General features: G+C 59.9%; 3 protein-coding genes across 3 annotated transcripts in view; 1 reads left to right on the top strand and 2 right to left on the bottom strand.

The window, feature by feature from the left end:
* ALAS2 (5'-aminolevulinate synthase 2) overlaps positions 1–1,314 on the bottom strand; it is a 36,614-nt gene extending 35,300 nt beyond the window's left edge. Inside the window, 2 exon segments of the mRNA XM_075071292.1 lie at positions 19–333; positions 1,285–1,314. Of these exon segments, the coding sequence (XP_074927393.1) occupies positions 19–193 (175 nt within the window). The 5' untranslated portion in view covers positions 194–333; positions 1,285–1,314.
* Positions 1,315–3,899: 2,585 nt separating this feature from the next.
* PRICKLE3 (prickle planar cell polarity protein 3) lies at positions 3,900–13,332 on the top strand. Its single transcript, XM_032770141.2, is given in 11 exon segments — positions 3,900–4,311; positions 4,761–4,846; positions 5,516–5,699; positions 6,196–6,309; positions 7,097–7,234; positions 8,805–9,008; positions 9,233–9,419; positions 10,558–10,816; positions 10,818–10,945; positions 11,288–11,337; positions 11,339–13,332. Coding segments are annotated over 11 exon segments (1,968 nt in total). The 5' UTR covers positions 3,900–4,302; the 3' UTR covers positions 11,948–13,332.
* Positions 13,333–15,804: 2,472 nt separating this feature from the next.
* The window catches only part of PLP2 (proteolipid protein 2), an 8,232-nt gene continuing 3,832 nt past the window's right edge, over positions 15,805–20,204 (bottom strand). Inside the window, exons 2-5 of the mRNA XM_032770175.2 lie at positions 18,488–18,643; positions 17,538–17,633; positions 17,061–17,151; positions 15,805–16,642 (exon numbers count right to left, since the gene is read on the bottom strand). Of these exons, the coding sequence (XP_032626066.1) occupies positions 16,614–16,642; positions 17,061–17,151; positions 17,538–17,633; positions 18,488–18,643 (372 nt within the window). The 3' untranslated portion in view covers positions 15,805–16,613. The remainder of the gene's footprint in view (positions 16,643–17,060; positions 17,152–17,537; positions 17,634–18,487; positions 18,644–20,204) is intronic.

Raw genomic sequence — 20,204 nt, 5'->3', positions numbered from 1 at the left:
AGCCCCACCACTGCTTACCAAGTGGGATGGGGTTGTCCGTCCCCCTCTGCGGGTCTGGGGAGGAGCCCATCAGGGTCCGGGCCACCATGACAGGACATCGCTGGGCGCTGCTCACCAGCAGGGGGCGAGCTTTGAGCAAGAAGACGCTGGGGTCCCGGGTCAGGAAGGGGCAGCGCTGGAGGATGGAAGCCATCGTGCCGGATTGTGGTGCTGCCCAGGAGAGAGAATGGGCGTGAGGAACCCAGGAGTCCGGGACCCCTGTCCCGCAGCACGCCAACCCCACCAGCTCTTCAGGGGAGGGGGGAAGATGCAGATACAGCTGGCCAGTTGTGCCTGGAGGAGAACGGTGGTGTTGGAGAACCTCCTTCCTGAGCCTGGGGAGCCCTGAAGCATGCGATTGGTCTATTGGCCAAATTTGCCCCTCCTGGATTTTTTCTGACAGGGGGCAAATCTGAAAATGGGAAGCGGGGGGACACCTTGGCTCAGTACAGCCACATCGGTAAGCACCTGTCTGCCCACAGATCCAGGCAGGCAGAAATCAATGCCTTCCAGCAGACCAGCCCCCCGAGTGCCCCCATGCAGACCCTTCTCGAATGAGTGATCCCCACCCCCATCCCAGAGGGGATAGGTGGGGAGGGGATCATCCACCGAGGGGGATTGCAGGGTGGGTGCAAGCAGGTGTATGGGACCTGTCTCCATCCCTCATCCCGTCTGTCTTTATGGACCGAGTGCGAGGTTGTGTGACATTCGGACACCCCGGAGCAGGGCGGCGCCGTGTCTGTTGGAGGCTGATAAGAGCCATGGAGGGGTCCCACCCATTGCAGCTGCGGGGGATGGGTGGGCTTGCAGTAGGGGGGCGACGGATGGACAGGGGAGGCCCTAGAAGAATGACGCCCCAAATGCCCAGGGGATTTTATGGGGGCAGCACCACCCAGGCCCTGTTCCCTGCCCCACCATGAGCCAGCCCCCCCGCCGTTGCTGTGGGGCGAGATCAGAGCCGGTGCCCCCTCTAGGGGCAGGGCCCCCTAACATGCTTGAGGGGTGAAGCCATGGGGCTGAGGTATGGTGTCTCTGGGCTGCTGACATCCACAGGCTGTCTGGACCCCCCAGCAGACCCCCACAACCCCTCCAGCCTTCACTGGGTCTCCCCAAAGTGTGCCCTCCTCAGCCGCCCCTTCCCCCTAACCGCCCCCCCCAGCTGAGTCCCCCATTTATCCCCCCAGCAGTCCCCAGTCCTCCCTAACCACCCCATCCCCCCACAAGCCAGATGACCCCCCTCGTTACCTGTTGCCCTGCACTGAGGACGAACAACCAGCACTGACTGACACCCCTGAGAGGCTGCCTGGGCCCCCTCTAGCCAGCCCCACCCCATAACGGAGCCGCCCAGGCCCACAGATAAGGACAGGCTCTATAAAGCCCGAGGAGGAGGAGGGAAGGGTCCATGTTGCAGCTTGGGGGGAGCGACAGGCGCCACAGAGGCTGAGCCCCGGATGTCTGGGTTCTATATCCCAGCACCCCGGCCCCCAAAGCCGCCCTCATTGGGAGGAATGGGGCTGAGATCCAGCAAACTCATTTTAGACACACAGGCCAGGTCAGAACTAATCACCTTCCAGCCAGAAATACAAGGAGACCTGGCTCCTAGCCCCCCTCCCCACTAGACCCCACTGCCCTCCAGAGCTAGGGAGAGAACCCAGGAGTCCTGGCTCCCAGCCCCCCCTGCTCTAACCACCAGCCCCCACTGCCCTCCCAGAGCCAGGCACAGAACCCAGGAGTCCTGGGTCCCAGCCCCCTCTGCTCTAATCACTAGACCCCATACCCCTCCCAGCTGGGGAGAACCTAGGAGTCCCTGGTGTTGGGGGGGGGCTCTGGGTCGGAATGGGGGCAGGGGTAGAGCTATGGGGGGCCTGGGGGCTGCAGGTGGCCAAGGGCACGTGTTACAGGACCCATGTTACCCCCCAGCACCCAAGGGACGGGGGGCCGCCGGGAGCGGGACAAGCGACGGGGAGCAGGGAGGGGTGCAGCAGAGGGAGGAAGCGGGGGGGAGGGCACGAGTTAGGGGGAGGAGGGGCCGGAGGTGGAGCGTGAGGACAGGGGAGGAGCCTGGGGGCGGGTCCAAGAGAGGGGGCGGAGTAATAAGATCCTATATAAGACAAAGCCCCTAATATTGGGATGTTCCTGATAATATCAAGCGGTCTGGGTAAGCTGCGGGGGGGCGGGGGCGCAGCAGTCGTGGGGGGCGCTGGTGCCTCGGTGCCGGTTGCTGCGTCACCAGACGATGTTCACCCGGGGGTCTCGGCGCCGAGGCTCCTCCCGCCCGTGAGTGCTGGGACGGGCGGGGGGCCTCGATTCCGACACAGGTTCGCCCCCCGCACATGCCGAAACGGGGCGGCCGTGCTGCGGGGGGTTGGGTCGCTGTCCCCGCAGTCAGAGCGGGCGCTGCGGCGCAGATCTGATGAGCAGGCCGTAGCCCGATCAGATTCGCCGTGGGAGTGTAACGAGGGCGGGCCAAGAAGGTGGCGGCGGGCCCGGGCAGGTGGCGGGGACGGCAGGCCGGCGGTCGTGGGAGGCTGTTTGTTGGTTGCTGTTGACAGGAGTGAGGAGTTTTCTGGTGGACCTCAGTTTGCCTTCCCTAGGGTCAAACCAGCCGGTGGCACTGCCCCACATGCGGGGCAGGCTGTACTACTGGTTACGATTTGCCCCACTTCACTACGCTGTGCCCTCATCAGCCCCCTATCTACCCTGGTATCCGCCTCCATCACCCCCGCTCAGACCCAGGGGCCCATCTACCCCGGTATCCTGCCTTCCATCACCCGCGCCTCAGGACCCAGGGCCCATCTTACCCCGGTATCCTGCTTTCCCCATCCACCCGCTCAGACCCAGGGGCCCATGACTTACCCCGGTATCCTGCCTCCATCACCCCCGCTCAGGACCCAGGGGCCCATCTACCCCGGTATCTGCCTCCATCACCCCGCTCAGTACCCAGGGGCCCATCCTATCCCGTTATCCCACCTCCATCACCCCCACTCAGATCCTTCTCAGGTGCTTCTAGCTCAATATCCCCCCCAACTTCCCTCCAGGGGGACAGCTGAGGGGGTTATGGCGGGGAGTTATAAAGTTACCCCCATGGATGGATTAGAGGTCCGGGTGTGGGGGAAAATCAGGCTGCTTTCACCCTTGATCAGCACCACCTCCCTTAGTGTTGGGTTGGTGGGGATTGTCTCTCATCTGGTCAGATTAACTCGCCTGGTGGTATAAGGGGTCGGGTTAATGCAGCTTTGGGGTCAATCCCTGGCGAGGGGTGTGTGCGGGGAGGGGCAGAGCTGTGTTGGAGTGGTAAAGCGTCTGTGCGTGTGGGGGAGGGGGCCATGAGTTACGGTGTCATGGCGGCTGTGGGGAGAGGAAAGGGGTAGGGGCTGTGTATGTGGTGTATGGGGGGTCGATAAGGAGGGAGAGGGCTGAGGACGGGGAGCTGTGGTGGGGAGGCCAGGGAGCTCTGTCTGAGGGGCAGGGAGACAGATGTGTGGGGCAGTGGGGGCTGTTTGGGGGAGGGGAATGTGGGGGCTGTGCGGCTGTGGGGGGGAGGAGGGTTTCCTGAATGGGTGGGGGGACAATGGGGATCTGTGTCTTGGGAGCCCTTGAGTTGGGAGGGGCAGTGCTTGGGGGCACTGTGCCGGGGAAAGGGGTCCTGAGTCAGAGGCCGTGAGATGGGAAGGGAGGTTAGGGGGCTGTGTATGGGGACCTGGAGTGGGGACAGTTGGGGGGAAGGACAGCGAGCGGCTGGAGAAGGGGCACAGGGTCTCTGTGGGGAGCAGGGCAGGAATGCAGGTTGTGGGGGGAGCTCCCGGCTGCTAAAGCCCCAGCCTCTCCCAGCAGGGGGTGCTGTGGGGAGTGGGGGGGGTTGCTGGAGTGTGAGTAGGGTCGGTGGGGGGCTCGGTCTTTCTCTCATTCAGTCCCCTCCCCCCTGACAGGCCAGAAGCTGCCCTGATCCACCCCACCTCTGCCACGAACCCCCCAAATTTGGTCTCCCCTTGATGTGCCCTTCCCCAAGGGGAAGGGGTGGGGACCCCAATTACACATCCCCAATTACACCCCCAGCCCCTCCCGCTCTCTGCCCCCCTCCCTTGGCCACGGCCCAGCTCTTGGCGTGTCACGCTCCGCTGAGCTGCGCTGGGGCAGGTCCTGGCGTGTGGGGCGGCTCTCGTCTCCCACAATGCCCTGGGCCGGCCCGGTTGGTGTCTGAGCTCCCACAAGCCCCAGCGTGACCCAGGTGGCCCGGCACCGCGGCTCCCACGAGCCCCCTGCATGGCTGAGGTTGGTGGCTCGGCTCTCACAATGCCCTGGGGTGCCCGGGTTGGCGGGATTTGCACCCACAATGCGCTGGGACGCCCTGGTTGGCGTCTGGGATCCCACAATGCTCTGGGGCACCCTGGTTGATGGGTTTTGCACTCACAATGCCCAGGGTGCCCTGGTTGGGGTCTGGACTCCCACAGTACCCTGGGTGCAGGGGTTGTGGCTCTTGTCCCTGCCCCAGACCTGCCCTCTGGCAGGGTTTGGGGGTCTCCAGCTTCTGTCTTGGCAGCTCTGGGACAGGGTGTGTGGCCGTGGGGCTGGAGGGAGACCCCAGCCCTGTCCAGAGCTGGCCATGGGGCCCAGGAGTCCTGGCTCCCAGACCCCCCTCCCCCGCTCTAACCACCAGACCCCACAGTTTCAGGGTGGGGGGGCCATGGCGAGTGGTAATGCTGTGTGTCGTTACCCCGCAGCCACCCGAAGATGCTGACCCCGACCGGGGGCAGCCATGCCACGCGTGTGGGGACCAGTGTCCAGGCTTCCTGGTGCACGGATGGAGGTAGGGACCCTACACTGGCCTGTTGGCTCCCCAGCACCCACCCTGCTGCCCCCCGGCACCCTGCCCATCTCATCCCGCTGTGTCCCCGGCTCCCACACTGCTGGCCACTGGCACCCACCCCTCTGCCCATCTCACCCGCAGCCACCCTCGGCCCCCTGCCGCTCCCCAGCACCCTGCCCATCCCACCCTGCTTACCCCCGGCACCCTCTGTGTTGCTCCCCCCTCCCCTCATGAGGCGGCCCCAGAGCAAAGTGCCTGGCCTGGTGCCCTGGGTGGGGGGGACTCAGACAAGCTGGGCCCTGCTCCCAACCCAGTAGTGCTGTGGGCCCAGGTCATTGGGGTTAATGGGGCAGAAGGAGACTCTCTGCACCTGCTGAATGGAGGGGAGGGGAGGGGAGGGGGAAGAGCCCTCAGGCCCCCTCCCCCTCCAGAGACCCCCCCCCTCCGCAAGAGACTCCTCCTCAACCCCCTCCCCCACCCATGCCTAGCCTACAGCCCCATTCCTGGTCCTCCAGGAGTCACTCTCTGCTTCAGTGTATTTATTGTAGGGTCTCTCCGGGGGGGGAAGGGGATGTATTATTGTAGGGTCTCCCTGGGGGTGGGCAGTGCATTGCTGTGGGGTCTCTCCCGGGGGGGCAGTGTGTTATTGTAGGGTCTCCCCTCCCCCAGGAAGATCTGCCAGCACTGCAAGTGCCCTCGGGAGGAGCACGCAGTGCGGGCGGTGCCCATCGACCTGGAGCGCATGATGTGCCGGCTCATCTCGGATTTCCAGCGCCACTCCATCTCTGACGACGACTCGGGCTGCGCCTCCGAGGACTACGCCTGGGTGCCCCCTGGCCTTAAGCCGGAGCAGGTGAGCCCCACCCCCTGGGGGAGCCCCACCCACCCTGGGGGATCCCCACCCCCGGGGGACCCCCGCCCCTATAGCCAAAGCCCTGTCTCATGGGTCGGGATCCCAGAGCCCCACCCCTCTGGTCATAGCCCCGCCTCCTGGAGGGAGGTGTCCCATAGCGCCACCCCTTACCTCCTGGAGGTGGAAGCCACGCCCACATAGGTACATGGACACTGCCCCCCAATTGGGATCCTAGACCCACCCCAAGGGGGCCGAAGCCACGGCCGCATAGGAGCCAGACATACCCTGGTGGGGGATTCTAGCTGTGCCCCAGGTTCGGATCAATGGCATGGCACTGCCCTTCCGGCTCCTCCTCCTGTGGCCTCCCAGCCCCGCCCATTTGGCTTCAGGCTCCTCCCATTGCAGCCCCAGCCCTGCTCTGTGCCTCCGCCCCTTGGGATGGCCAGGCCACGCCTCCTGGGCCTGACACCTCCCCCCCCTCTGCTCCCCACCCCAGGTGTATCAGTTCTTCAGCTGCCTCCCTGAGGACAAGGTGCCCTATGTGAACAGTCCCGGGGAGCGGTACCGGATCCGCCAGCTCCTGCACCAACTGCCCCCCCACGACAGCGAGGTGAGGGACCAGCTCTGGGGGGCAGGTTGGGGGGCTGGGCAAGGGGGTTCCGTCCTCTGGCAGGCCGGTTCCGTGCTGCAGGAGGTGTCCCTAAATGAGATACTGATCTCTTAAATATTCCCCTGGCATGTTTTCCCCAGAGAGACCAGGAACAAACCCTGGCATCTGGGCCAAATCCCAGTTCAAGGGATTCCAGTCGGCCTCTTTCGGTCGCTCTTGCCCCCCCGAGACTGGTCTATGGTGTCTCTGTGTGGCTGTTCCCCAACTGCCTCGCCCCAGAGCTGTCTGCATATCAGCGCTGGGCTAGCCGTCCCCATGCGGCGTTATGTGCAGCTGTTCCCTAGCTGCCTCGCCCCAGAGCTGGCTGCATCTCAACACTGGGCGAGCTGTCCCCATGCCGTGTTATGTGTGGCTGTTCCCCAGTTGTTTCACCCCAGAGGTGGCTGCATCTAAGTACCAGGCGAACCGTCCCTCTGCGGCGATATGTGCGGCTGTTTCCCAGCTGCCCCAGCCCAGAGATGGCTGCATCTCAACACTGGGCGAGCTGTCCCTATGCGGCGTTATGTGCGGCTGTTCCCCAGTCGCCCCGGCCCAGAGCTGGCTGCATCTCAACACCGGGCGAGCCATCCCCATGCAGCATTATGTGCAGCTGTTCCCCAGTTGCTTCGCCACAGAGCTGGCTGCATTTCAGCATCAGGCGAGCTGTCCCCGTGCGGCGTTATATGCTGCCCCACCCCAGAGCTGGCTGCATTTTGGTGCTGGCTCAGTCTGTCTCTCTGTGTTCCAGGCTCAGTACTGCAGCCCTCTGGAGGAGGAAGAGAAGAAGGAGCTGAAGCTTTTCTCCCAGCAGCGGAAGCGGGAGAATCTCGGGCGGGGGACGGTCCGGCTGTTCCCGGTCACCATTACTGGTGCCATCTGTGAGCAGGTACCCTGCACGGCCCCAGCCTGTGCCCCATCTCGCCACCCCTACCCACACTCCACTACCACTAGTGGGATTTTGGGAGCAAGAACCCACCCTTGTGGGCTGTGCAAAGTATTGCGGGAGCCAGGATGCCACCCTTGGCCAGGCAGGGAGTTGTGGGAGAGGAGTGGAGACTAGTGGTTCAGGCAGGGGCGCTGGGAGCCAAGACTCCTGCGTTCTCTCCCTGGTTCTGGGAGGGGAGTAGGGGCTGGTGGTTAGAGCAGTGGGGCTGGGGGCCAGGACTCCTGGGTTCTCTCCCGGGCTCTGGGAGGGGAGTGGGGGCTAGTGGTTAGAGCAGTGGGGCTGGGGGCCAGAGACTTCCTGGGTTCTCTCCGGGCTCTGGGAGGAGCGGAGGCTGGTATTTTTTGTTAGAGGCTTGGGCTAGGGTGCTGGGAGCCAGGACTTTCCTGGGTTCTTTCCTTGGCTCATGCTCTGGCAGGCTCCGATCCCATGCTGCAACTCATCCTGGCCAGGCTGCCAGACCCATCTGTCGGTGTGGAGGGGCAAAGCCTGAGCGCCAAGTCCGCCGCAAGCAGCACGGCTCCGCCTCTCCCTGCCTCTTGGAGGCCCTGACAGCGAGCACTTTTTTTTTTTTTTTACTGAACAGTGACACCTACAGGCATGGGGCATGCAGCATCTGGACAGTATTCCTATCCTCCCCCACTCCGCTCTGGCGCTGGAGGAGCTGGCGCGCCCAGAGGGGAGGCAGGCCTGCCCGCATTCCCATCCCTGACCAGCCAGCCCGCCCTGGGACCAGATGGGAAGCCGGTGGCCCCCTAGAAGGGACAGGCCCGCTACCTGCATTCCCCAGCCCCGCCACTGGGGCTGGATGGGAGCTGGCGCCCCCCAGAGGGGACAGGCCCCTGCCCCATTCCCCGCCCCCCTGAGCCAGCCAGTCCCCACCCTGGGGCTGGATGGGAGCCAGCACCCCCCAGAGGGGACAGGCCCCTGCCCCATTCCCCAGTCCCCGGCCTGGGGCTGGATGGGAGCTGGCGCCCCCTAGAGAGGCCAGGCCCGGTGCCCCATTCCCCACCCCCCTGAGCCAGCCAGTCCCTGCCCTGGAGCCGGATGGGAGCCGGCGCCCCCCAGAGGGTCCAGGCCCGATGCCCCATTCCCCACCCCCCCAAGCCAGCCAGTCCCTCCCTGGGACCAGATGGGAGCCGGTGCTCCCTAGAGGGGACAGGCCCCTGCCGCATTCCCCAGTCCCTGCCCTGGGGCTGGATGGGAGCTGGCACCCCCCAGAGGGGACAGGCCCCTCCCTCATTCCCTACCCACTGAGCCAGCCAGTTCCTACCCTGGGGCTGGATGGGAGCCAGCACCCCCCAGAGGGGACAGGCCCCTGCCGCATTCCCCAGTCCCCGCCCTGGGGCTGGAGGGGAGCTGGTGCCCCGTAGATGGGAGAGGCCCTTGCCTCATTCCCCCCCCCAACTCAGCCAGTCCCCACCCTGGGACCAGATGGGAGCCGGTGCCCCCCAGAGGGGACAGGCCCGGTGCCTGGCTCCCCGTGACCCGTCTCTCTTTCTCTGCGAGGCAGTGCGGGAAGCAGATCCGTGGCGGGGACATCGCGGTCTTTGCCAGCCGGGCGGGGCATGGGGCCTGCTGGCACCCCCAATGCTTCCAGTGCACCACCTGCCAGGAGCTGCTCGTGGATCTCATCTACTTCTACCAGGAGGGGAAGGTCTACTGCGGGCGGCATCATGCCGAGCACCTCAAACCCCGCTGCCAGGCCTGTGACGAGGTGAGGGGCAGGGGGCCGGCTGGGAGGCCAGGGCTGGGGGGCCAGTACAGGGGGGCTCTGGAGGTGGCAGGGCGCAGGAGTATGGTGGGGAGGATCTGATGGTCCAGACGGGTTCTCTGTGGATGGGATTGTGGGGTCTGGGATGGTGAACTGGGGGGGAATCTGAGGTGGTCCCCACAGGGGGTGAGAAGGACGTTTCTCCATCTCCCCCCCCCTCCCCCCAGATCATCTTTGCCGACGAGTGCACGGAGGCCGAGGGCCGTCACTGGCACATGCGCCATTTCTGCTGCTTCGAGTGCGAGGAGGCGCTGGGCGGGCAGCGTTACGTCATGCGCCAGAGCCGCCCCTACTGCTGCCGCTGCTACCAGGCCCTCTACGCCGAGTACTGTGACGCCTGCGGGGAGCCCATCGGTACGGGGGACCCCGGCATCTGGGCCGCAGGGGGAGCTGGGGTCTGGGGACTGTGGAGAGCAGGGGGACCCCGGCATCTGGTGTTAACCTGATTATATAGGGCTGATTTATTGTAGGCTTGCTAGTGATCTGACCCGCAGATACTGTCCCAAAATCAGGCTACATTGCGCTAAACAAGCGAGTAACTAAAGCTCTGAATCACAGAGGCCCAAAGACATCGTCTGGCGCTTCGCTCTCTTACAGCGTCCTGGCACTAATCAGAATATCCGTGTCTGTGCCCAGCCGTCCCTGCCCAGATCTGATCTCCTCTCCCCGATAAATCTTAGGGGACACTCACGCCACAGGCTGGCATGTTGTTACATAGTCCTACGTAGCTTGTTCTCGAAAGCGTTTCCTTTGGCCCGAGCTGTTACTTCCATGCCCTTGCGGTTACCGGTCCGTCCCAGAGTTTTGGTAAACACATTTGGTTCCCCATTCAGAGTCACAAGGGGTAACCAATGGGCCATTTATCTCTAGGCCCAAGATTGCAGGCACTGCGCTAGCTCGCTGTAGCTAATCAGACAGGATACAGGCCTGCAGGTTTCTTGCATTACAGCCGAGTAGGATGAGATAGTAGCTGCTGAAATGGAAAAACCGAAATCATATAATTGATCAAATCGATTAAAAAAACCAAACAGATTATATAATATAGGAAGCTAGGAAAGTAACCCCATGGGCTAAACCGGGCAGTGGGGGGACCTGGTGTACGGGAACCATGGAGAGCAGGGGGACCTGGGCATCTGGGAAGCAGGGAGACCTGCTGTATGAGGACCTGGAGAGCAGGGCAACCTTAGTGTCCAGGGGGACCTGGCATCCAGGGACTGTGGAGAGTGGGGAGACCTGGTATCTGGGGACAATGGAGAGTGAGGGACCCAGGGGTCCGGGCAGCAGGAGGACCCAGGCGAGCAGGGACTCATGAAGCAGGAGAGCAGCTGCTTGGGGAGTGTGTGGGGGAGGTGTAGGGTGCACCCCGGCATCAGAATAGAACCCAGGAGTCCTGGCTCCCAGCTCTCCGTTCCAGCACCCTCTCCCCTCCCAGAGCTGGAATAGAACCCAGGAGTCCTGGGTGACGTTGTGCCTCCATCTCTGCCCCTCGCAGGCATCAACCAGGGCCAGATGACGTACGAGGGCCAGCACTGGCACGCCACCAACACCTGCTTCTGCTGCACCCGCTGCCGGCAGCCGCTGCTGGGCAAACCCTTCCTGCCCAAGGGGGGACAGATCTTCTGCTCCCGGGGCTGCAGCCTGGGAGGGGATGAGGCCAGCGCCTCAGACTCCTGCGACTCGGCCTCCCGGCCACCAGGTGGGCGCGGGCCCCCCCCGCACCCCCCTCTGGCCCGCTCATCTCCTTCGCTGACCGCCCTGCCCGGCCCGGCGTGGCCCGGCTGGGCGCCGCAGCTGAGCGGGACCCCGGAGCGAGGGAGGAGTTGAGCTGGCTGGATGCACCTCGCGGGGCACCTCCCCTGCCGGGACCCTGGAGGAGGAGGCGGGGTGAGACTGGGAGGATCCCGTGGGGGGAGCAAGGGACATGGGGTGGTGCACAGGGGGGATGGGGGGGTGTGCGCGCATGGGGGGGTCGGGGTGTTGTGCAGTGGGGGGCGCGTGGCGGGGGGCTCAGATGGGAGGGATCCCGTGGGGGAGGCGGGAGCGTGGCAGAGGGGGTGGTCCAGGGGGGAGGAGGGCTGCGGCGGGTGTGCCAGAGTGGCTCGTGATCCAGCAGGGGGGGGCGAGGCGGCAAGGGCGTGCACAGATGTGGGGGGTCCTGGCGGGGGGAGAGCAGGTGGAGTGGCCGCTCCTGTCATCTAACACCACCTCCCGTCTGTCCCCCCCCGGTTTGGGGTCTTTGCTCCACCGTGGTGTGCACCCCCGACACTCCATGCACCGAGCTGGGCCTAGCCTGCAAGGGGTCCGACTGGACCAGCAGCTCCACCTCCAAGCTCTCGGTCTCCCCCCGGCTCAGCCAGGGCCTCCCCCTGAAGGGTGGGGGCGCGGCAGTGGGGGAAGGGGGCTTCCCCCGGGGTGCCACCCCCCGGGTGAGCTTCCGGGAGCCCCTGGTGGCGGGCAAGCCGGGGGGGGCCCGCAGCGCCCAGCTGAATCGGCGCCGGCCCCGCGCCCGGCCCTGCTCCTCCTTCGACAATGCCCTGCACCTGGCGGGCGAGGGGGAGCCCGAGGGGGGCCTCCCCCCGGAGGAACAGGGCCAGGGGCAGCAGCGCTTGGTCTACTCGGCCTCTGAGGGGGCCTTCCCCGCCAGCCACCGGTGCCGCTACCTCCGGGGCCGTGGTGGCCCCTGGCACGACTCCTCCTCCTCCTCTTCCTCGGACTCAGAGGAGGAAGGCTACTTCCTTGGGGAGCCCATCCCTGTGCCTCCCCACCTGCGGGGTGGGGCCAGCTCCCCTCCGACCACTGAGGCGGGACCTCCCCGGCAGGGAGGGGGCAAACGGCGCCAGGGGCTGCGGGCGGCTCGGGACAGGAGCTGTGTGGTGGCCTGAATCCACCTTTGAACTTTGACCCTCCTGCTGGCAATGACCTCTCCAGTGTGACCTGTCCACGGCGGCCTCTGACCAGCACTTATGACCTTTGAACCCTACCCCCCCCCCGTTGGCAACTTTGACCTCTGCTTTCAGCCTTTGGTCACATCTTTTGAGCTTTGACCTCTCCAGTATGGCCTCTGACCTTTGCTTGTGACCTTTAGACTTTGACCTCTGTGAGTTCTGACCTTTAGTGGTCACCTTCCATGAAAGACCTTTGAACTTTGACCTTTTCTGGTGTCACCCCTGACCTTTCACCTGGGACTCTCAGTGATTGGCTTCTGCATTGGAACCTCTGACCTTTGATCTATGACCTTTCCAGATCTGTGACCTTTTGTCTGGAATCCTCAGCCATTGACCTCTGTGGTGACTTCTGAACTTTGCTGTGAATGCTCAGTAGTTGATCTTTCCACTATGACCCTAACCATCACGTTTCACTGGGGACTTTTGGACTTTGACCTTTCCACTGTGACCTTTGACCTTGTGAACCTGGGCCTTTGCACTGTGACCTTTCAACTTTACCCTTTGGCCAAGGATCCTGGGGCAATGACCTCTCAACAGCGACCTTGCCCCTTGTCTTTCCCCTGGGGCTGTGGATGGTTGGACCTCGGCCTTGTGATTTTTGACCTCTCCTCAGGGACCTGTGAGCACTGACCTGCCCGTTGTGACCTTTGAACCCTACTCAGGATCTTTGCATTGATGACCTTTGAACTCTGGTTGGCACCTTTCCACTGTGGCTGGTTAGATTTGGTGGCGACCTTTGACCTGGTGGTGGTGAGCTTTCCCTTGTGGCCTTTGACCTTTCCACTGTGCCCCTTGACTTTTGGCTGGGAACTTTGACCTCTAACCCCTGAAAATGCCTTCCCACTCTGACCTTTGCCTTTTGGATGGGACCTTTGCACTGTGACTTTGGGGCCCTTGACCTGTTGACATTTGTGCTTTGACCTTTCATCCCTCTCACATGATCTTTGGGGGATGATCATTGACCTGTGACTTGTCCATTGTGACCTTTGAACTTTGACCTGGGAGGGGGTCAGCAGAATTTTGGCTGTTTTTTTTGGTGTGTTCCCCCATTTAGATCAAGTTTTTTTGATTGTTTAATAGTGGAACATTTGGGGGGTTCAGTTCCCACTCTCCAGACCCCCTTGGGGGCTGCACTGGGAGGAAGGGGGGCTTGCAGAGAATGGAGGTACAGTTATGTATGGGGGTACACCCTGTACTGGCCCCAGTACAGAATTGGGGTCCTCACTGTGTCTGGAATTTAACCTTCCAATTTGTTTTTCTATTAAAGGGTTAATTTAAAGAAAAAAAAGCAATCTTTTTAATAAAAGAGTCTTTTTAAAATCTGGATCAGAGTCTGAGCTGTCCCCTTGTGGTGTTATATGCCACTGTTCCCCAGGTGCCCCGCCCCAGAGGTGGCTGCATCTTGGCACCGGGTGAGCAATGGGGGGCGTTATTCCTTTTCCTAGCAGTAGAGGGTGCCAGTGTCATTGTATTGTGATAATTTATAAGGCCGGATGTGACCTGTGTTTTAACAAAAAGTCTGTATCCACAAAAAGAACAAGGAGTCCGGAGGCAGCTTAAAGACTAACGGATTTATTTAGGCATAAGCTTTCGTGGGTAAAAAAACCCACTTCTTCAGATGCATGGAGTGAGAATTACAGCTGCAGGCATTGTTATACTGACACTTGAAGAGAAGGGACTTACCTTACAAGTGGAGAACCAGCGTTGACAGGGCCAGTTCGATCAGGGTGAATGTGGCCACTCCCAATAATTGATGAGGATTTGTCAATTCCAGGAGAGGAAAAGCTGCTTCTGTAATGAGCCAGCCACTCCCAGTCCCCATTCAAGCCCAGTTTTTCTGAATTTTTTGTTGTTGCAGGATGGCTACTTTTAAATCTCTTTTTGAATGTCCAGGGAGATTGAAGTGTTCTCCTCCTGGCTTTTGTATATTACCATTCCTGATGTCCAATTTGTGTCCATTTATTCTCTTATGTAGAGACTGTCTGGTTTGGCCAGTGTACATGGCAGAGGGGCATTGCTGGCAAGGACCTCGGAGTATTGGTTGATCACAGGTTGACTATGAGCCGATGTGATATGGCTGTTAAAAAAGCTAATGCGGTTTTAGGATGCATCAGGCAAGGTATTTCCAGCAAAGATAAGGAGGTGTTAGTACCGTTATACAAGGCGCTGGTGAGACCTCATCTGGAATCCTGTGTGTAGTTCTGGTCTCCCATGTTTAAGAAGGATGAATTCAAACTGGAACAGGTTCAGAGACGGGCTACTAGGATGATCCAAGAAATGGAAAACCTGCCTTATGAAAGGAGACTCAAAGAGCTTGGCTTGTTTAGCCTAACCAAAAGAAGGTTATGGGGGGATATGACTGCTCTTTATAAATATTAGGGAGGGAGAGGAATTATTTAAGCTTGGTACCAGTGTGGACACAAGAACAAATGGCTGTAAACTGGACACTGGAAACTAGGAAGTTTAGACTTGAAATTAGACTCCATCAGAGGAGTGAAGTTCTGGAACAGCCTTCCAAGGGGAGTAGTGGGGGCAAAAGACATATCTGGCTTTAAGACTAAGCATGATAAGTTTATTGAGGGGATGGTCTGATGAGAGAGCCTAATTTTGGCAATTAATTTGGCAACTGATCTTTGATTATCAGCAGGTAGGTATGCCCAGTGGTCTGTGATGGGATGTTAGATGGGGTGGGATCTGAGTTACTACAGAGAATTCTTTCCTAGGTGCTGGCTGGTGAGTCTTGCCCACATGCTCAGGATTTAGCTGATCGCCAGATTTGGGGTCTGGAAGGAATTTTCCTCTAGGGCAACATTGGCAGAGGCCCTGGAGGTTTTTCACCTTCCTCTGCTCTGCAGCTTGGGGCATGGGTCACTTGCTGGAGGATTCTCTGCAGCTTGAGGTCTTCAAACCACAATTTGAGGACTTCAGTAACTCAGACATAGGTCAGGGGTTTGTTACAGGAGTGGGTGGATGAGATTCTGTGGCCTGTGTTGTGCAGGAGGTCAGACTGGGTGATCATAATGGTCCCTTCTGACCTTAAAGTCTATGAGATGGCATATATCACATTAGTAAACATGCAGGTGAATGAGTCCCTGACGATGTGGCTTGTGTGACTGGCTCCTCTGATGGTGTCGCTAGAGTAGCTATGGGGACAGAGGAGGCAATGGGATTTGTTACAGGGTTTGGTTCCTGTGTTGGTGTTTCTGTGGTGGGGTGTGTAGTTGCTGGTATTTGCTTCAGGCTTGGGGGCTGTCTGTAAGCGAGGACTGGCCTGCCTCCCAGGGTCGTCAGAGGGAGAGATCGTTTTCCAGGATAGGTTGTAGATGGTTGTTGATGTGCTGGAGAGGTTTTAGCTGGGGGCTGTAGAATAGGTTTCAGGTATAGGGTGGTGTTTATGGGACCATCGCTTATTTCCACTGTAGTGTCCAGGAAGTGGATCTCTTGTGTGGGCCAGTCCAGGCTGAGCTTGTTGGTGGGGTGGAAATTGTGGAAATCCAGGTGGAGTTTTTCAAGGGCCTCCTTCCCATGGGTGCAGGTGATGAAGATGTCGTTAGTGTAGCACAAGTAGAGGAGGGGCGCTAGGGGACGAGAGCTGAGGAAGTGTTGTTTTAAGGCAGCCATGAAAATGTTGGCAAACTGTGGGGCCGTGTAGGTACCCGTAGCCGTGCCGCTGACGTAGAGGTTGTGTTTTAACAGACCTGCGGGGGTGGGGGGGATCCAGGCTGGCTGGGCCCATGGGTCTCAGAATCCCCTTTTCCTCTCCCCCTCCCGCCAACATCACTGGGACCAAAAAAACCATTGATCAGTATTTTTATTAACCCTTTCCCCCCCCCAAAATAAGCAGAAATTAACACAAGCCACATGCAGGACAGGGGAGTGGGGGGGGGAATGTGAGCGGTTTCGGGGGGGGGGGGATCAGTGGCCCCTGAGCATCACCACACAAATCCCCTGTGTGCATTCCCCGCCCACCATCCCCCACCCTGAGGCCGGGTTTCCTTGCCTTAAGTTTAGTTCATTTAAAAAATCTCCTTAATTAAAAATTTATTTTTCACTTGAAAAACATCCCATGGGCTCCGGTTCTGGTAAGGCCCTATGTAAAAACACCATGGGTCCTTACTGCCCTGACAGCTGGCAGTGGTACACAACTGGCGACTGTTAGCGGTCAGAGAAACCGGGGAGGCCACCGGAAAAGAGTAAAAGGCAACTTGATTAAAGGAACAGTGGGGCCGAACCGCACTAGACCCCGCGCTCCTTTCTGCCCTGGACTGGGGATAGAACCCAGGATCCTGGCTCCCAACCTTCCAACACCTCTGGCCCACACCTGTTCTATTACCCTAGACCCCACTGCCTCACCCATCGCTCCAGCCAACCAGAGAAGTGGCGGTGGGATTGCCATTGTCAAGGCCTTCCAAACATGGGTGTGGCCTTGAGGTAGGAGCAGAATTGGGGATGGGACTGGAGAGAAGGATTAGTGGGTGGAGGGTTCCTCTTTCTTGCCCCCCCCAGCAGTATGTACAGACAGATCTAGAAAAACAGCACGGGGGGGGGGGGGGGGGCGAAAGGCAAACCAAAGTGGGGGCCGGGGGTCCTGCTGACATTTTCTTCAGACCTGAATAACCCCCTCCGGGGATTCTGATAGGAGAAAGAGAGAGAGCCAACAAGGGGGTGTCAGAGGAGTGTCCAGGAGATCATCCATTTTCTCTTGTTTAGCCCCCTTGCCCTGGTGGGCAGGGTCGCCTCCCGGAGTGTCTCACCCCTCCCCCCCCCGGCCCCGTGGTGGGGAAGGGTCGCCGCCCCCCGTCTCCCCCCCCCCGGCCCCATGGTGGGGCAGGGTCGCCCCCTCCCATCTTATCCCCCCCCAGCCCCGTGGTGGGGCAGGGTCTCCCCCACCTGTCTTACCCCCCCGGCCCTGTGGTGGGGCAGGGTTGCCCCCTCCTGTCTTATCCCCCGCCCAGCCCCATAGTGGGGCAGAGTCGCCCCCTCCCCTCCATCCCGGGCAGGGTCACCCCCTCCCATCCGACCCCCCATCCCGGGGGGTGGGGTCACTTACCAGTGGGGGCAGCTGTGTGGGTTTTCCGAAGGGTGGGGAATGTAATATAGGCATCGTATGCAAACAGGATGCCCGCCAGGAGCCCAAAGACCTGCAGGGGATGGGACCAAGCGGGTGTTAATTGCTGATAACGAGCAGAGGATTTGCAGTGGGGGTTCAAGGCCCCTGGATGAAGAGGAGCAGAAGATCCCCCCCCTCCCCCAATCTGTGCAGTTTCTTCCCCCACCCAATATCATGATGCGGCCACCTCTGGGGTCAGGCCTGGCGGCTGATTGCAAGGAATGAATGACAGACATGCTGCAGCACAGTGCCCCCATTGCCACAGCCAGCACTGACTGCTGGACAGTGTCCCCTGTCGGGCCCCATGGCGCCCCCCAGCACCCGGCCCTGACTTGCAGGGGAGAGCACCCCCTGCCGAGCCCCCGCACCCCACAGGGCCCGCCAGGTCCCAGCTGCCAGGGAAGCCAGTTGCTTTACCCCAGCTGCGATCCCAGGTCCGTCCCTGTGGCCAATGACGACGATGATGGAGGTGATGAGGAAGAGCAGAGCACCAATGAGAGCGCGGACAAAATCCTGGGAAGGAAGAAACAGAAGGTAAGAAGCAGAGAGAGGCACCGACCTGTCTTTGGTACGATGCACTCGACCTACAGTAACGAAGTTCTTCCCACAGGAATGTGCTGGCACATTAATAACGACATGAGATTGTCAGTGTAACAAAGCTTCCTGCACAGAAATGTCTTGCATTTTTATGGAGTTTTCCATGAGAATTTCTATGCGTAAGATAAATTCATTAACTCGTTTGCACAGAAATTTCCTGGCAGATGAATAACTTGGCCCAGAATTTCTTTGCATTTTAACAAATTTGCCATGGAAAATCCTTGTATATTAAGAAATTAACCAGGGTTTCATGGGGGAATTTTCTCAGTATATTAACCCCTATAATGGACTTTTTTTTTTTTTTTACATTGCCATTTCTGGGTATGTTTGGTTTTAGCTTAATATTTTTCCCCGTGGCAATTTCTTCATTTATTTATTCTAAATTACCAATTTGTGTGCGCAGCAATATCTTTGTGTGGTCCCACATCCACCTTGTAGGATCTGATTCCATGTTAACTGTTTTCTTGCTAATTCACCAAGTTCTTTTGCATAGCGAGGTCTGTGCATTTTAACAAAAGTTTTTTGCACATCTATTTCCATGGGTTTTAACTAAGTTTTTTGCATAGGAATGTCTTTGCATTTTAACATAGTTTTTTGGGCCGTTCTTGTCTTGCATCTTAATAAATTAAAACAAGTTTGTTAGGGGATTCCCCCTCCCCCCCTTTTTAAGGGTTATTCAGAACAGCAAATTGTACAGAAGATTCCAGCTGTCTTGGCAGGTGGTATGTTACAGCTTCCCCCAGTGGCACGAATGGAATAAAACTCCTTACGCTCCAGCCCCAGTGGACAACAGCCAGCTGCTTGTTTAATCCTAGCATATAGATGATGAAGAAGACGATTGAAAACACCATCTCGAAGATGGCCACACCCGTATAACCAGGGGTCCGAGAAGCACCATAGCAGATCAGGATAACAATACAGAGGCCCTGTGTGGGGTGGAAATGGACAATAGTTAGGAAAAATTGTTCAGCCAGGGCTAAGATGCAGCCATCTCTGGGGTGGGGCACCTGGGGAACAGCCGCACATAACGCCACAGAAGGATGGCTCGTCTGGTGTTTAGAGGCAACCGCCTCTGGGGCAGGGCAGCTGGGGACCAGACATACACCTTTGGGACAGGAAGTGAAAGAGAATCTTGTTTCCAGTGGCAGCTGCAGGGGGATGAAAGGAAACAGAATGGGAGTGTCCCTAAACTGGGATATGGCCCGGACACTGGGGTTCCCATCCTGAACATAAGGCAGAGGGGATAAAGTGGGTAATGAGCAGAGCAGGTTGGGATCTCATGTTTTAGATATTTAAATAAGTACAGGGTCCCCCAGCACCGAGCTCTGCCTGCCAAGGAACAGTGCCCCCTGCCCAGCCCTCCACCCTGCTCCCCGCAGCATGGCACCCCCCAGCACCCAGCTCTGCCTGCCAGGGGAGAGCACCCCATGCCTAGCCCCCCAGCTCCCTGCAGCACGACGCCCCCCAGGAAGGGCAAGGGGGTGGTTGGAGAGTCTGAGTCACGCTGTAATATTCCATTAGCTGCAAGACGGGGCGTCTGCTGCTCTGCCAAGGGTCTGACTCACCCGCCGCTTTCCTGTACATGCCTGGGGAAAAGTGTCTCCTGAGAGAGGGGAGTGGGGGCTAGTGGTTAGAGCGCGGGGAACTGGGAGCCAGGACTCCGGGGTTCTCTCCTGGCTCTGGGAGGGGGGTCTAGTGGTTAGAGCGGGGTGGGGGGAGGGAGTGGGAGCCCGGACTCCTGGGTCCCGTGTGGGCTGGGCGGGGCATTCGGGGCGCCTGGGGAATGTTCCAGCTCGAGTCACATCTGGAGGCTAAAAATACCAGCCCACGCTGGGCACACAAAGGGGCGAGTGTGTGGAGGATGGGGGGGTGGGGCCGGTCGCCACAGCAACCACTAAATTCAACCAGCTCCCCCTGCCAAATATTCACAGGTCAGGAAGGGTGGAGTCTGTCACAGGCGGGGCACATGGGGGCATCTTAAAGGGGCGGTGCCTGCTACAGGTGGGGGGGGCTGTGAAAGGGGTGGCGCCCCCTACAGGCGGAGCGGGGGGCTGTTAAAGGGCCAGTGCCTGCTACAGGCAGAGTGCGGGATTGTTACAGAAGTGGTGCCTACTACATGCAGATCGAGGGGGGACTGTTAAAGGGGCGGTGCCTGCTACAGGCATAGCGGGGGGCTGTTAAAGGGGCAGTGCCTGCTACAGGCAGATGGGGGGGGCTGTTAAAGGGGCGGTGCCTGCTACAGGCAGATGGGGGGGGCTGTTAAAGGGGCGGTGCCTGCTACAGGCAGAGCGGGAGGATTGTTACAGGAGTGCTGCCTGCTACAGGCAGAGCGGGGAGCTGTTAAAGGGGCGGTGCCTGCTACAGGCAGAGTGGGGGGCTGTTAAAGGGGTGGTGCCTGCTACAGGCAGAGCGGGGGGATTGTTACAGGAGTGCTGCCTGCTACAGGCAGAGCAGGGAGCTGTTAAAGGGGCGGTGCCTGCTACAGGC

The sequence above is a fragment of the Chelonoidis abingdonii genome, chromosome 11, assembly GCF_003597395.2.
Source record: "Chelonoidis abingdonii isolate Lonesome George chromosome 11, CheloAbing_2.0, whole genome shotgun sequence".
Taxonomy (NCBI): Eukaryota; Metazoa; Chordata; order Testudines; family Testudinidae; genus Chelonoidis; species Chelonoidis abingdonii.
Note: the sequence above shows the minus strand (reverse complement) of the source record. Positions and strands in the feature narration are given on the sequence as shown.